Raw genomic sequence first — 14,216 nt, forward strand, 5'->3', positions numbered from 1 at the left:
CTACATTTCCCATACTATTCTTGCCCTTCCCCTGTCTATTTTCTACCTACCGTCCATGCTCCTTATTCTCTGTACCTTCTCCCTACTTCTCCTCCTCCCATTCCCCTGTTGCTAACCCTCCATGTGATCTCCATTTCTATGGTTCCACTCCTGATCTAGCCATCCACTTAGTTTGCTTTTGTTTTAGGTGTGGTTGTTAATAACTGTGAGTTTGCTGTCCTTTCACTGTTCATATTTTTTCTCTTCTTTTTTTTAGATAAGTCCCCTTAACATTTCATATAATAAGGGCTTGGTGATGATGAACTCCTTTAACTTGACCTTATCTGAGAAGCACTTTATCTGTCCTTCCATGCTAAATGAAAGCTTTGCTGGATAGAGCAATCTTAGATGTAGGTCCTTGCCTTACATGACTTGGAATACTTCTTTCCAGCCCCTTCTTGCCTGCAAGGTCTCTCTTGAGAAATCCGCTGACAGTCTGATGGGAACTCCTTTGTAGGTGACTGTCCCCTTATCTCTTGCTGCTTCTAGGATTCTCTCTTTCATTTTAATCTTGGCTAATATAATTATGATGTGCCTTGGAGTGTTCCACCTTGGGTCCACCTTCTTTGGGACTCTCTGAGCTTCCTGGACTTCCTAGAAGTCTATTTCCTTTGCCAGATTGGGGAAGTTTTCCTTTACTATTTGTTCAGATAAGTTTTCCACTTGTTGCTGTTCCTCTTCCCCTTCTGGTACCCCTATAATTCGGATGTTGGAACGTTTAAAGATGTCCTGGAGGTTCCTAAGCCTCTCCTCATTTTTTTGAATTCTTATTTCTTCATTCTTTTCTGATTGGATGTTTCTTTCTTCCTTCTGGTCCACTCCATTGATTTGAGTCCCAGTTTCTTTTCCATCACTATTGGTTCACTGTGCATTTTGCTTCATTTCACTTAGTGTAGCCTTCATTTTTTCATCTAATTTTCGACTACAATCAACCAGTTCTGTGAGCATCCTGATCACCAGTGTTTGAACTGTGCATCTGATAGGGTGTCTATCTCTTGGTCGCTTAGAAGTATTGGCTCTGGAGCTTTTGAGTTGTTCTGCTTGAGCCATAACATTCTGGTCTGTTCATGCCTGTTATGTATGAGGGGCAGAGCCTTAGGTGTTCACCAGGTCCGGTCAGTCTGGTCACTGGGTTGTGACTGGGGGTGGGGTCAGAGAGGGAGAAATGGCGTTTGTTTGTTCCACTCTGTCTCGGATTTTGGTCCCCTCTGCTGCTTCCCACAAGGAAATTGGGCCCTTCTGATGCTGGTTCCCAGATGGGTGGGCTTGTGTACCTTCTAGGACCTTGTGGGTCTGTCCAATGAACTCTCCTGTGAGGCTGGGAGCCTCTCCCAGCACCTCAACCCTGGAAAGTTTTTTCAGTCAGTGCTTTTAGGCTTTATTTCTCGGTGCTAGAGCCCTGTGTTGCGTGGTCTGTCTCACTGTTTGTTTTTTCATCTGGTTTATCTGTGCATGGATTTGTGACCACGGTTAGCCAGCTGCCTTGCTCCCTCACTGGGTCTGCCTGTTGCCACCCCACACCTGGGTTCTGCCAACTGCCCCCTACGTGCCTGGGTTGGTCCCACAGCCACAGACCACTTTTCCCTGCAGCGTCCCCTCTGTGCCTGCCACTGACTCTGCCCCTTTTACTGGTCTGGATGAATGGTTCATTGTTGTCAGACTTAGGTACAGTTCAATTTTCTGTCTGTTTTGGTTGTGTTTTTGTTTCTAAATCTTTGTTGTCCTTAAATTTGGTTTTGCAAGGAGGTAGTGTTTCCACCTATGCCTCCATCTTGTCCCTCCAGGACATCTTTAAACATTCCAACATCCAAATTGTAGGGGTACCAGAAGGGGAAGAAGACAAGGAACAAGTGGAAAAGTGATTTGAACAAATAATAAAGAACTTCCCCATTCTGGCTAAGGAAATAGACTTGCAAGAAGTCCAGGAAACTCAGAGAGTCCCAAAGAAGTTGGACCCAAGGAGGAACACACCAAGATACATTCATAATTACATTACCCAAGAATAAAGATAGGGAGAGAATCTTAAAAGTAGCAAGACAAAATGAGAGAGTTACCTACAAAGGAATGCCCATAGGACTGTCAGCTGATTTCTCAAAAGAGACCTTGCAGGCAAGAAGGGACTGAAAAGAAGTATTCCAAGTCATGAAAGGCAAGGTCCTACATCCAAGATTGCTCTATCCAACAAAGGTTTCATTTAGAATGGAAGGGCAGATAAAGTGCTTCCCGGATAAGGACACGTTAAAGGAGTTCATCATCACCAAGCCCTTATTATATGAAATGTTAAAGGGACTTATCTAAGAAAAAGAAGATAAAAATCATGTACAGTAAAATGACAGCAAACTCACAATAATTAACAACACCTAAAACAAAAACAAAAACTAAGCAAACAACTAGAACAGAAACAGAACCACAGAAATAGAGACCACATGGAGGGCTAGCAACAGGGGAGTGGGAGGAGAAGAGAGGGGGTAAAGGTACAGAGAATAAGTAGCATAGATGATAAATAGAAAATAGGGGGAGAGTAAGAATTGTATGGGAAATGTAGCAGCCAAGAACTCACAAGTGTGACACATGGACATGAACTAAAGGGGAGAATGTGGGTGGGAGGGGGTGTGCAGAGTGAAGGGAAAATGGGACAACTGTGATAGCATATAGCATAATCAATAAAATACATTTTTTTAAAAAGGAAAAAATGCTGGAATTGTAACTATGATATTTCAGGGCAGCCTGAGAGGGTGTGAAGAAAGATTTGACATAATTGAAGGGATCAGGAAAAACTTGTCTGAGAAACATTTAAGCAAAGACTTTAAGTAGCAGGAGTTGGCCAAATCATGAGTAGAGTCTGGAACGTTGCATGCAGAGAAACAGTACACAAGAAGGTTCTGACAGAAAGCTGCTGGGGGAGTTTCAGAAACTTAAAGGCCATTGTAGGAGACAAGATCCTGGAAGAGCCAAATCATCTCCTTGTGGACAAGAGTAAGGGTGTCCCTACATCCTTTTAAGAGGGGTAGGAATTCTTGGCAGACTTTAAATAGAACTTGAAAAGCTTCTTGTGCACCGTGGCCAGGTGGCTTAGTTGGTTGGAGCATCATCCTGTATACCGAAATGTTGCTGGTTTGATCCTGGTCAGGGCACATACTAGGTTACACATTTGGGGTATGTACGGGAGACAGCTGATAGATGTTTTTCTCTCTCTCCCCCTTCCTCACTCTCTAGAAAATCAATAAACATATCATCAGGTAAGGATTAAAAAGTAATAATAAAAAATAAAAGCTGCCCTGACTGGCGTGGCTAAGGAGATTGAGTGTTGTCCTGCAAAGTGAAGGGTCACCGGTTCAATTCCCAGTCAGGGCACATGCCTGGGTTGAAGGCTAGTCCCCAGTTGGTGCATGTGCAAGAGGCAACTGATCATTGATGTTTCTCTCCCTCTCTTTCTCCTTCCCTTCCCCACTCTCTAAAAATAAATAAATAAATAAAATATTTTTTTTTAAAAAAGAGTTTGCTAGAATTTTAAAAAATAAAGTAAAAAAAAAGCTTCCCTTGACTGCTGTGTATAAGTGGAAGCAAGATGTCAAAGGCTCACAAACTTCTCTGACTCTTCCACTAAACTGTAAGCTTCTTGAGGCCAGAAATCGTATTTTTAATTAGTGTATCCACAGAGTCCAGCACTGTGCCTGACAGCAGATGCTCAATATTAATGAATTGAAAAAATGGATGGTGAGGCCAGTATTCCAACTTAGGTTTTCAAAAAAGGCTCTACTCAAGTACCCCATCTCCGACATACAACCCTTCAAAGACTATCTCTCCATCTACACCCAAGACTAATTGGATATCCCGCTTTTTGCCTCCAGTGCATTTGTGGTCAATTGTATTTTCCAAAATATCTAATAACCGGCATGCTCTTATTACACTCTAACTTTGATGCTTCCATTGAGAAGTGAAGTCTAGTTCCCTTCCCTTGGATTTGAGGTGAGGTCATAAAAGGTGGTTCAGCTTCCTTCTGGTCCTCTTGGGATACTTGCTCTTGGAACCCAGCTACCATGCTTTGAAGAAGCCCATCCTGCCCTGTGTAAAGGCCTACATGGACAAGAACCAATAGCCAGGATTGACTAGCCAGCCATGTGAGTGCGCCATTTTGAAAGTGAATCAGCTTTCAGCAGTACACCCAGTTGACACCTTTCGGGATGGAAATGAGCTGTCCCCACTGAACCCTTCCCAAATTACAGATTCATTAGCAAAATAAATTATGGTGGTGGTTTACGACATTAAGTCTTGAGATGGTTTTGTTAAGCAGGAATAGGTAACTGGAATAGCATTCTTTGTTTATCATGCAGGCAGGTGGTACCACTCAGTAGTTAAGTACGTGGCATAAAATTGTCTTGGTTCAAAGCCTATCTCTGCTATTTACTAGTTGTGTGACTATTTACTAGTTAAGTAACTTTGGCAAGTTACTTAACCTCTCTATGCTTGTTTTCTGCTTTTTTCAGTCTAAATAAAAACAGTACTTAAGTTTTTTGTGAGGATTAAGTGATAATGCAGGTAAATGTAGATCTGCAGGTAATACAGATCAATCTTTGTGATCATCTCACACAAGCCTCTGACCATATAACCATCCCTCTAATGTGATTCTAGTTTTTGTCTTTATAGTACTTTTGATATTTGCGTATATGTGTGTTTATATATGTATATATACAAATATAAAGCTTTTAGTACAATCTGAAATTATCTAGTTGAAATTATCTTAGCTAGTTGTTTATGTTAACAAATGATTTTATCTAGTTGTTTGTTTATCTTAAAGTGTAAGTCCCAATAAAGCCGGAGCCTAGCATGTCGTTTTCACTGCTGTATTCCCAGTACATGGAACAGTGCCTGGCACAAAGTGCTTAATAACTTTTTTATGAATGAATGGATGAGTAGAGCATTCACACTTCTTGTGGAAGACATTACTAGTTTCTACCCAGTATCCATTCTCTCCTTCCCCAGTAGTGGACCTTGCTTTTGTTGTGGATGTCAATATATAAAATACTGTCCCAGATTCCATTGCAGCTAAGGGTTGTTGTGCAATGCATTTCCTATCAATGAGATGTAGTCAAAGGTCTGCTAAGGATGTCTGGGAAATTTTTTGCTTTGATACAAGCATTGTCCTTGGTCATTGTCTTTTCTTCCTTCTTGCCCACAAACATGAGTGAAGTAGAACAACCAAAAAGACCATAAACATGAGAACAAAAACAGGAGCTATCTGAGACATCAATGAACTATTGAGTGGAGTCACTACACCACACACATTCTTTGTGAGGAAAAATTAACCCCTTGTAGTTAAACCTCAGCAGTCTTCTGTTACTTGCAGCCAAATATATCCTCAACTATGGTAGAGTAGTTGGTAGAGTATACTATGGTAGAGTAATGTCTACCCCTCTAGGCTGTTTACTAAGGGCAAGGGAATGTTTCATCTTCCTTACCATTCTGTAGAAGGATTAGAGGAATTTATCAACACAAATGTTACTATTGGGATCTCTTCAGCTCTCTTCAAATAGTGAGAGTGACCAAGTAGCAAGGGTCACCACATTATCACAAATTGTTTGGCTTCTGAGTTTAGACCTCTTAAATAGCAGGGGTTATGTGTACCATTCATTCCTGAAACGTGTTCATCATACTGTTGGCCAGGCATTATATGGCTGTTGGGGATACAGAGATGATTAAGTCAGATGATTGAAGCTGGATGCCCAACTTCCCACTAAACATTAAGCTCCGACAGGGCAGAAGCTGAGCACTAATCCCAGTAAGAGATTTAATTCTAGCAATCTCTCTACCATCTTCTTCATCCTCTCAATTTTCTTTACCCCTGACTCCTTAATGGTTTCATTTCACTTATTCGTTTGCCAGCTTCCCCCCCTTATGCCTAGAATACTCAATACTTGCGCTGCGTATCTGTTCGTATTTTGAATGCCTAATCATTGACTTCCAAGGTCATTCAAGTTTCAAATTGTCTGTTTTCTCTACAACTAAATCTTCATATGCTTCTGCTGATCTGTCATAAAGTGGCTGTTCTCCCAATATGAAAACAATGTGAAACATCTATGTAGTTTACCTAAACTCAGATATGGGAGCTGGGTGCACTAACCTTATCCTGATCATGATTGGGTGTTGTGGTCATAAGCCCAAATGATAGATCCCCTCACTCAGATCCAGGGTACATACAGATCAGAATTTGAGACAGTAATAAAATGTTTTAGACTAGTCATGAACTTTGTCTTGAGAGTTAAAGCTTTAGGAATTGCTGCCATGGGAACATAGGTATAACAGGTTAAGGTACACCATTGAAACAAGTGCCAGGGATCCTGGGGCCACATTGTATCATCACCTTTGATATTTTACTTTTGAGGGCGTGTGTGTGTGTGTATGTGTGTGTGTATGTACATACTACTTAGAGGCAGGAGGTTGGGCCAGTTTGAGAGACCAATGGAAACTACAGCACCTTTCTCCAAAATAATACACATCTGCACAAACACACAATATTTAGAACCATTTCTACAGGTCTACCTGTGATTTGCTATGATGGTGGAAACTATTAAACACCATAATTTGGTCCTTTATGAGGACCATTTTCATTTACCTTTCGTGTGTGTTTTACTCCCATTGAGTAGGCAAGCTTCCTGCAAGGAACAGTAAAGAAAAAAACAAACAAACAAAAAAACCCTTTTTATTACCCAGGGATGTGTGCATATAGGGACTGAGGCTTGTGGAAGATATTTGCCAACGGAGTCCTTGGAAGCTGCTGTGATTTACTGAGGACAGGCAGCTTTCAATAATCTGCCACCCCCACCTCCCTCCAAAACAAGTTACCACAAGGGGACTTGGACCATACACTCATGTTCTTGCTAGGTTTTAGGCTAAGGCAATATTTACATATTCTTCATGTAAATATCCTCTCGGATACTTAGGGAATAAGGTAGTGCCTAGCAGAAAGCTTTATAGCCTCCCTACCCAAAAATGTCAGTAAATATTAATAAATAAATGCACTCATCTTAAAAATCTATGGCTTTACCCTTCCACAGCTCCATGCTTTACCCCATACACACCCATACCTGCAATCAGATCCTCTGTGCATTATCCCATGCATTTTATTTCTCAAACTAAACTCCTTTCCTGGCATGTGATTGTGGAAAAGATTAAAAACAGGAATAAACCTAATGTTAATAGAATAGTGGCCTTGTAGGTCTTACTTTTTTTTTTCTTTAGAACTTTCCCTCCCACCCATAAATTTCAATGAGGCCACCTTTAATCCTACCTTGTTTTCCCTCCTCCCGGCCCCTCTTCCTGACTGTGTAGGCAATTATAGCCACCTAGTGGCCACAGGGGGAGATGAATGACAGATTGCTCCCAAAAATCTCTGGTGAAAGGAAGAACCCCTATGGAGTAATTTTTGGTCTTGGATGTATGGGGAGCAAGGAAAGAAAACATGTGGATAGAGATTACAGCACAGGATCCAGACATCTTATTTCTTGGTCCCACCTTGCCTACACTAATTATTATAAACAGATAAATTCACTTAACATTTTAATTCAGTCAAAATTTATTGAGCAGCAGCTGTGTGCCTAACATTGGGAATACAGCAAGGAATATAGCAGGAAATAAGATGGACATGATCTCTGCCCTCAGGAGCTTACAATCCAGGAGCCAGCCAGCCAGCCAATTACAGCCATAATTTTAACACAGGTGATGATAGCTTGGAAAAAACAAGACAAATTCCAGAGATATTTAGGAGTTAGAGTCTACTTGGAGAGTGATTGGATGTGTGAGGAAAGGGCTGTTTCTGGCAACAGGTACTGAAGTAGGAGATGCTGGAAGAGGGGCAGATCCCATAGGCACAAGCCCTGAGGACAGCACAGGTCCTGTCCTCAGACAGGACAGGTTTGGTTCTCAAACAGTTTAGTGTTTAAATGAGCAAACAAGATACACATGAAAGCATTGCAGACTTGATTAAACATCAAAACAATTTAGATTATTCATAGACTCTTGCATTACATGGGACTGAATGGAAGCCCTCAGTCTCACAGTATGTTTAGATACTGCTGAAGCCAATTCAGATATCTCCACCCTTGTCCATCCCTTTCATAGCCCCTCAGAAAATTCCTATGCAGCCCACTCAGTGTCTCACAGGGGCCACCTTCCTCTGGGCCCTAATGCCTCACATCAAGAAGATGCACCGTTCCCTCCCTGCTTCCTTTTTGCCTGCTACTGTCAGGAAATTCACCTGGTATTCTAATTTTCCTCCCCTATGATTAGTTTAAATGGGACCAAATATGGTTGTAATATGTTGTTCTCTTTTGGTCATCAGGAGTTTTGACTTACTTAGCTCCTCTCTTTACCCCTGTCAAGCCCTCACTTGTAGAATCAACCTCTTGCAAAGTCAACCCTGCCTTTCTCATGTTCTCATGTTCCTGTGCCATTTGTCTCCCTTTTACTCCAAAATGTCCCACTCTGGATTTTATTTTAAAGATTTTATTTATTTAGAGAGAAGGGAGAGAGAAAGAGAGGGAGCAATGTGCAAGAGATACATCAGTTGGTTGCCTCTCGCGCAACCCAGCCTGCAACCCAGGCATGTGCCTTGACTGGGAATCGACCAGGAGACCTTTTGGTTCATAGGCCAGCACTCAATCCACTGGGCCACACCAGCCAGGACCAAAGTGTCAATATGGACAATATGGACTTTGGAATTGGGTTGACTTGGGTTTACATTCTGGTTACTAACTAGTATGCCTTTGTGCTATTAAATCTTGCAAAACTTCAGAGCCCTGGCTGGTGTAGCTCAGTGGATTGAGTGCGGGCCTGCGAACTAAAGGGTCATGGTTCGATTCCCAGTCAGGGCCTGGGTTGCAGCCCAGTTCCCAGCAGGGGACGCACGAGAGGCAACCGTACATTGATATTTCTCTCCCTCTTTCCTTCCCTTCCCCTCTAAAGATAAATAAATAAAATCTTTTCTAAAAATCTTGGAAAACTTCAAAAGATTTATCTATAGAATAGTGGTAATGGGTAGTTATATTAAATAGGGTATATAAAGCACATAGTGTAATATCTAACCTGAAATCCCTGGTAACCATTCATTTCCATTCTTTCCCTTGGGTTTCAGCTGCCAAATACTATTCAGAAGAGAGATTAGCCAGCTTTGTATGGCCAACGATAGGTATTTTCTATTTGTCTTTATAAACACCATCTTCCTGCAGCTATCCCATTTCCATCATTGCCAAAAAAAGTTGTTCCATCCCTCATCCTGTGTAAGACTTCTCTTTATCAAAAAGTTCTGCCTGAGCTCTTAGATCTGATTATGCTATATCTCTCTAATCCAAGATACTTTGTCTTCTTGTATCATTTTTTAAAATTAATTAATTTCTAGCATTCTCCCTAACTTTTTCAGAGTAAATTATAATGGAGCTGGAGAATCAGACCTTTAAATTTCAGAAGGGCATGGGAACCACAGGCCAGTTCCCCGAGTAGAATGGAGGTCAAGATCCAGACACACCTCCCCACCCAATCCCCATCTCTTTCCCTTAGGGTACAAAAACAGCCAAATAAAAAATGTCTGGAGTCTACACCAGCATATATCTCCTTTCCTATAGCTCTGTGAGGTCATCATTGAAGTAGAGCAGTATTGCAGGTGTGTGGAGTGTACCATCCATAGTGAGATAGTCATATTCTTCCTCCTCATCCCGGATCCCATTCTCTTCCAGGGTATGTTCCATGGTCAGGTTCTTCCCTTCATATTTCCATGTGTAGCTGGCAGCATGTGCATTATAGGGGAGATAGCGGTGTAGGATTTCCCACATTGATTCCAGGTCCCCCACCTGGAGAACACGAAAGTACCCCATTCCCAGAATTCTGGGTGGGCCACATACATACACACATACACATTCCAAGCAAAGGTCAGGAGCCCAAAAGATGATAGAGTTAGGATCAGAGTTCTCCCTTGGCAGATACGCTTCAGACACTCCACAGTCCCAGAAATGAAGTTGGAGCCCCAGCATGCCCTAAAGCCCTACCTGTCTCTATGGCAGCCACTTCTAATAGATGGCTCTAAGGGTCATTGTCACTGTCTGGTAACCTCATCCCCACAATAGGGTAGACTATTAAGAGTCTAATTTCAATTGCTCTCCCTCGGCATGTAAAAGCTTACAAGGATCATCAACCCTAAGATGTATGAATTGCTGCCTTGAGCTTATGAAGGAGTCTTGTACCCTGTAACCCAGCCACTCCTCGAATTCCCAACCATGGGGACTTAGGTGGTCTGCTTTCCTCGCTTTTACCTACAGGGGGAGAAAATACAGTTCCCATCGGTTTGGGAGAGCTGATGGCCTGAAGATCTATTTGGAGATTTGCTGGGATACCCAGTTCCCTCTAACCTGCCCTCAGGCACGAGTTCTCACCTCCAGTGTGTGCTCCTGCGACGTGAGCGTGTTAATTATACGGATGTTCCGGGTCTTGGCTGACAGCCGCCCGACTTCGTAACGTGACCCCTGCCACCAGGGCTTCCCGAAGTCATTGGCCCAGTCGGAACGGGGCAGCTGAGGTGGGACGTGCAGAAAGCGGCCCCGAGGGGTGCGGTATCTCTGGGAACCAGTCAGCGGATCTATGTGCTTGCGGATCTTTAACGCAGGGTTTGGGGGCGAGGGGTAGAGTAGTGAACCTCTCGGGCTCTGGCTAGCCCCTGATTTTCCTCCCCATTCCTCCCCCTAACACCAGGCAGAACTCACGTCTCTGGTCTTGGGATCAAACCAGTGGCTGATGTCCTGGCCCGCAACTTCCACGATGGGTTTCAGCAGCAGATCTCCTGGGAAGGAGCAGCCGCCGCCATTGGTGTCTGCCCAAGAAGTAGGTACCTCAAATACACACCCCGAAGCTGACCCAAAGTGTGGCCCTTACCTTTGTACTCTTGCGCCAACGGCGTTAGGTCATATACATATCCCAGGTAAGACACCCAGAGGTCTTCCGGCTGGTTGTGTTGAGCCACCTCAACCGGCGTGAAATATCGACGCTGGAAATACTCAAAGTCTGGCCCAGCCACTAGGCCTCGGCGTGGCATGGTTATTGCTCCTTTAAGTGGTTCCCTCGCTCCTCAGCACGCACTCAGTACTGCATTCTCCCTCGTCCAGGTGCTAAAGTGAGAGCGTTTACCCGCTGACATGGAAACGATTGTCCTTTTCCAGCCACCGTCCACAGAGATCCCACCCTGGGTGGGTGAAGGGTGGCGTGTGCTCATGGGAAATGTAGTCCGACATTCACTTTTCAAGTAATTCCTCGGGAGTTCCGGGTTGAAAGTGAGCGCACTGTTCTAATTCAGAGTATCTGGGCTACGAGGGATATTTAGGATAGAGTTTCTCCCGAGGCAGAAGAACAAGGGGGACCTGCGCGTTTATGAAAAAAATATATTCTTGCTAAATTCCAGGGGGTTTCAAGAATATGTAAAAAAAAAGAAAAACTGGAGAAAGTTTCTCGCGATATCTCAATACATCCGGCGTAATAGCTCTCAGTAAACCACAGCGTCGGAGAAGCTTTAAGATCGCGAGATCTACAGTTGCCGAGGAGACTAGGAGGCGATCTCGCGAAAGAAAAGCTGCTTGGAGAGCTCGCGATATCTCAGACCACCGGACCCGAAAGGTTCTCAGAGAGTTGAAGGGCCTGAAGGAGGCCTCGGGACAAATGGCTGGAGCTGGGTCGACCATGCTGCTACGAGAGGAGAATGGCTGTTGTAGCCGGCGTCAAAGCAGCTCCAGCGCTGGGGTTAGCGCGGGCTCGGGTTCCGAGATTAAGGGGCAGTTGGGGAGTAAAGTGGGGGGGGGGGGGGGGGTGGAAGGGGGACTGCAGCTCCCGGCAGCCTCTGGGGTTTGTGTGAGTCCCCCACGGGCTGACGGGAGCTGTGGTTCTGTGGGCGGGCAGTAGCCCGGGCGGTGTGATTTGAGCGCGTGTCCTGCCCTGCGCAGGACTCAGACGGGGAGCGCGAGGACTCGCCGGCTGCGCGCGCCAGGCGGCAGCTGGAGGCTCTACTCAACAAGACTATGCGCATTCGCATGACAGATGGACGGACACTGGTTGGCTGCTTCCTCTGCACCGACCGCGACTGCAATGTTATCCTAGGTTCGGCGCAGGAGTTCCTCAAGCCTTCGGGTCAGTGCCTGGGAAATCCACCGCCTGGGAATGCGGTGGAGCCTCAAGGCATTTCCCTTTCCGTTTAGTGCCTGGCTGCACCCCTTATTTTCTGGGGCTGGAAGTCTTGGCTCAAAAGGGGCGGGACCAACGCTGTCCTACCCCCTGATGTTCTGACCCTTCTTTCCAGATTCCTTCTCTGCTGGGGAACCCCGTGTGCTGGGCTTGGCCATGGTACCCGGACATCACATCGTTTCTATTGAGGTGCAAAGAGAGAGCCTGGCAGGGCCTCCCTATATCTAACCACGATCGCGCATGCCTTTCAGACTTAATTAAACTTGTAACCAAAGTGGCCGCTGTGTATGTATTTGGGTTGCCTGGACAGAGATCTCCCACCCCGCCTCTAGAGGGGAGGTTTATCTTAAGTCGGAAGCACTGTCAACCCTCCTTCCACAACCTGGGCGACCATGAGTGCCAAATGCCCCCCCAGGTTCGCTGGCGGGGGTGGACGACAGGCTGAGCCTCGGACCAGTAGGCCCCAGGGTGGACCCCTGCATCTTCCCTCCCACGCTGCTGCTCCAGAATTGTGGCGGGGGTGGGGAGTGGGCGGAGGGGTGTCATCCTGTTCCGGAAGGCCCATTGTTTCCCTCCCCGGCCGGCAACACCCGAGTTCCTCTAAGCTGGGGTCAGAGAACGGGCTCGGGTCCCCAAGGGGAGCAGGGCAGGCGACAAAAGCCAGGGCCCGTCCACTATGTTGATGGGGAGGTTACTTTGGGGTAAGGGACAGAGCTCGGGTCTGGCCAGGAAGAGCAAGCTAATGCGGTAAGAGAAAGCTGAGAGGCTGAAGAATGCTCCCTTCTGCACACTTGAGCCGCACACCCCCTCCCATGTTTCCTGCCTCTGGGCACAGGAATGATCGTATTTGTACCACCCCTCTGTTCACAGAATCCCAGAAGCACAATCAGTTAATTAATTCTTTATTAACATGTGATCACTCCTCCTCCAACCTCACCCTCGGACCGGTAAATACTAGAGGAGTTGCAGCAGAAAAGGAGGGCACCAAGGATGTTCAGTTGTCAAATTCACAAAGGCGGGGGGGGGGGGGGGTGCAGGGTCCAGCCCAAATGTTCAGGATTCAGATATGAGTAGTGAAAAGAAAGGGTTTTCCAGGGTGTGGCGAATTTTTACTAGCACTGGGTCCACAGATGCTGCAGTTCACCAGAGGGGATGCTAGGACCCCGCTTAGGCAAGGGGTGGGGCCAAAACAGGTCGGGAGACCCCCGGGGGTCTTCAGGTCCTTAGGTCTACTGAAGGGCAGGCAGTCGTCAGGGTTCTTGATCAAGGGTCTTCAAACCCATACCTTTCCTGATGTGGGGACGGCTTGGGACCCTGGTGAGGCCCGGATTTGCTGCACTGGCGGGGTATGCCGACGCCGATAGAGGGCTCGGCTGTAGGGCACGAGGCAGTCGGCTAAATGGAGGCGCAGACAGAGGCGGCGATAGCTGGCCAGGGCAAGCACGAGCAGCGGCACGAGAAGCAGGAATCCGGTGACCAGCAGGGCCGTGAAGCCTGGGTCCCGCAGGTGCGCGGTGCAAGGGGGTGCCTGGGAGCGCAGAAACTGTAAGAGGCGTCAGGCTCAAGTCGAACAGCCCAGGCTGGGAGATGTGATCCATACACCCACTGCCACCATACACCCGCACACCCTGGGGCACCCGCTACTCACCTGAGAGTGGCAGAGAAAGCCGAAGCCTAGCATGGTGACAGCGGGTAGCAGGATGGTTCCCAGCACGAGCGCCAGTAAAACAAGATTGAAGGCAGCCACAAGCAGATTCTGGGCGGTGACCAGCACAGCGCAGGCCCAGCAGTCCAAGGGGTCCCGGGGCTCTGGACTGCCGCTGGGAACCGGTCTCTGGGCCCCGAGGACATCCGCCATGGCCTGCCTGGATTCTGCCCGCCTGGGCCACAGCCCTTATAGCCTTCTTTCCTGCCCCTCCCCCGTCCCAGCCTCTCCCCACCCCACCCCACCCCCCTCATCCTGG

At 46.2% G+C, this 14,216-nt stretch overlaps 3 protein-coding genes across 4 annotated transcripts; 1 reads left to right on the forward strand and 2 right to left on the reverse strand.

Annotated features, from left to right (window-relative positions):
- Window positions 1–7,414: 7,414 nt before the first annotated feature.
- Window positions 7,415–11,245, reverse strand: LOC119053547 (cytochrome b5 domain-containing protein 1). Its single transcript, XM_037151180.2, is given in 4 exon segments — window positions 7,415–9,881; window positions 10,461–10,679; window positions 10,788–10,915; window positions 10,918–11,245. Coding segments are annotated over 4 exon segments (777 nt in total). The 5' UTR covers window positions 11,117–11,245; the 3' UTR covers window positions 7,415–9,650.
- On the forward strand, window positions 10,816–12,529 carry NAA38 (N-alpha-acetyltransferase 38, NatC auxiliary subunit). Its single transcript, XM_037151181.2, has 4 exons — window positions 10,816–10,905; window positions 11,480–11,814; window positions 12,015–12,198; window positions 12,368–12,529. The coding sequence occupies exons 2-4, from the start codon at window positions 11,734–11,736 to the stop codon at window positions 12,478–12,480; spliced, it is 378 nt and encodes a 125-aa protein (XP_037007076.2). The 5' UTR covers window positions 10,816–10,905; window positions 11,480–11,733; the 3' UTR covers window positions 12,481–12,529.
- A 624-nt stretch (window positions 12,530–13,153) lies between these two features.
- Window positions 13,154–14,171, reverse strand: TMEM88 (transmembrane protein 88). 2 transcript variants are annotated; one of them, XM_037151147.2, is made up of 2 exons: window positions 13,901–14,171; window positions 13,154–13,780 (listed from the first exon to the last, which is right to left on the reverse strand). In XM_037151147.2, the coding sequence occupies exons 1-2, from the start codon at window positions 14,108–14,110 to the stop codon at window positions 13,526–13,528; spliced, it is 465 nt and encodes a 154-aa protein (XP_037007042.2). In that variant the 5' UTR covers window positions 14,111–14,171; the 3' UTR covers window positions 13,154–13,525. The 2 variants fall into 2 exon arrangements, with proteins under 2 accessions (XP_037007042.2, XP_037007041.2); XM_037151146.2 differs by having other exon boundaries at window positions 13,154–13,795.
- Between the last annotated feature and the right edge of the window lie 45 nt (window positions 14,172–14,216).

The sequence above is a fragment of the Artibeus jamaicensis genome, unplaced genomic scaffold (genome assembly GCF_021234435.1).
Source record: "Artibeus jamaicensis isolate MK-2021 breed Jamaican fruit bat unplaced genomic scaffold, CSHL_Jam_final contig_781, whole genome shotgun sequence".
Taxonomy (NCBI): domain Eukaryota; kingdom Metazoa; phylum Chordata; class Mammalia; order Chiroptera; family Phyllostomidae; genus Artibeus; species Artibeus jamaicensis.

Coding starts and splice junctions, on each gene's coding strand:
- NAA38 (XM_037151181.2), top strand. CDS start 11,734: ATGGCTGGAGCTGGGTCGACCATGCTGCTACGAGAGGAGAATGGCTGT. Junction 11,815..12,014: donor AAAGCAGCTCCAGCGCTGGG/GTTAGCGCGGGC, acceptor TGCCCTGCGCAG/GACTCAGACGGGGAGCGCGA. Junction 12,199..12,367: donor GGAGTTCCTCAAGCCTTCGG/GTCAGTGCCTGG, acceptor CCTTCTTTCCAG/ATTCCTTCTCTGCTGGGGAA.
- TMEM88 (XM_037151146.2), bottom strand. CDS start 14,110: ATGGCGGATGTCCTCGGGGCCCAGAGACCGGTTCCCAGCGGCAGTCCA. Junction 13,796..13,900: donor GCTTTCTCTGCCACTCTCAG/GTGAGTAGCGGG, acceptor CGCCTCTTACAG/TTTCTGCGCTCCCAGGCACC.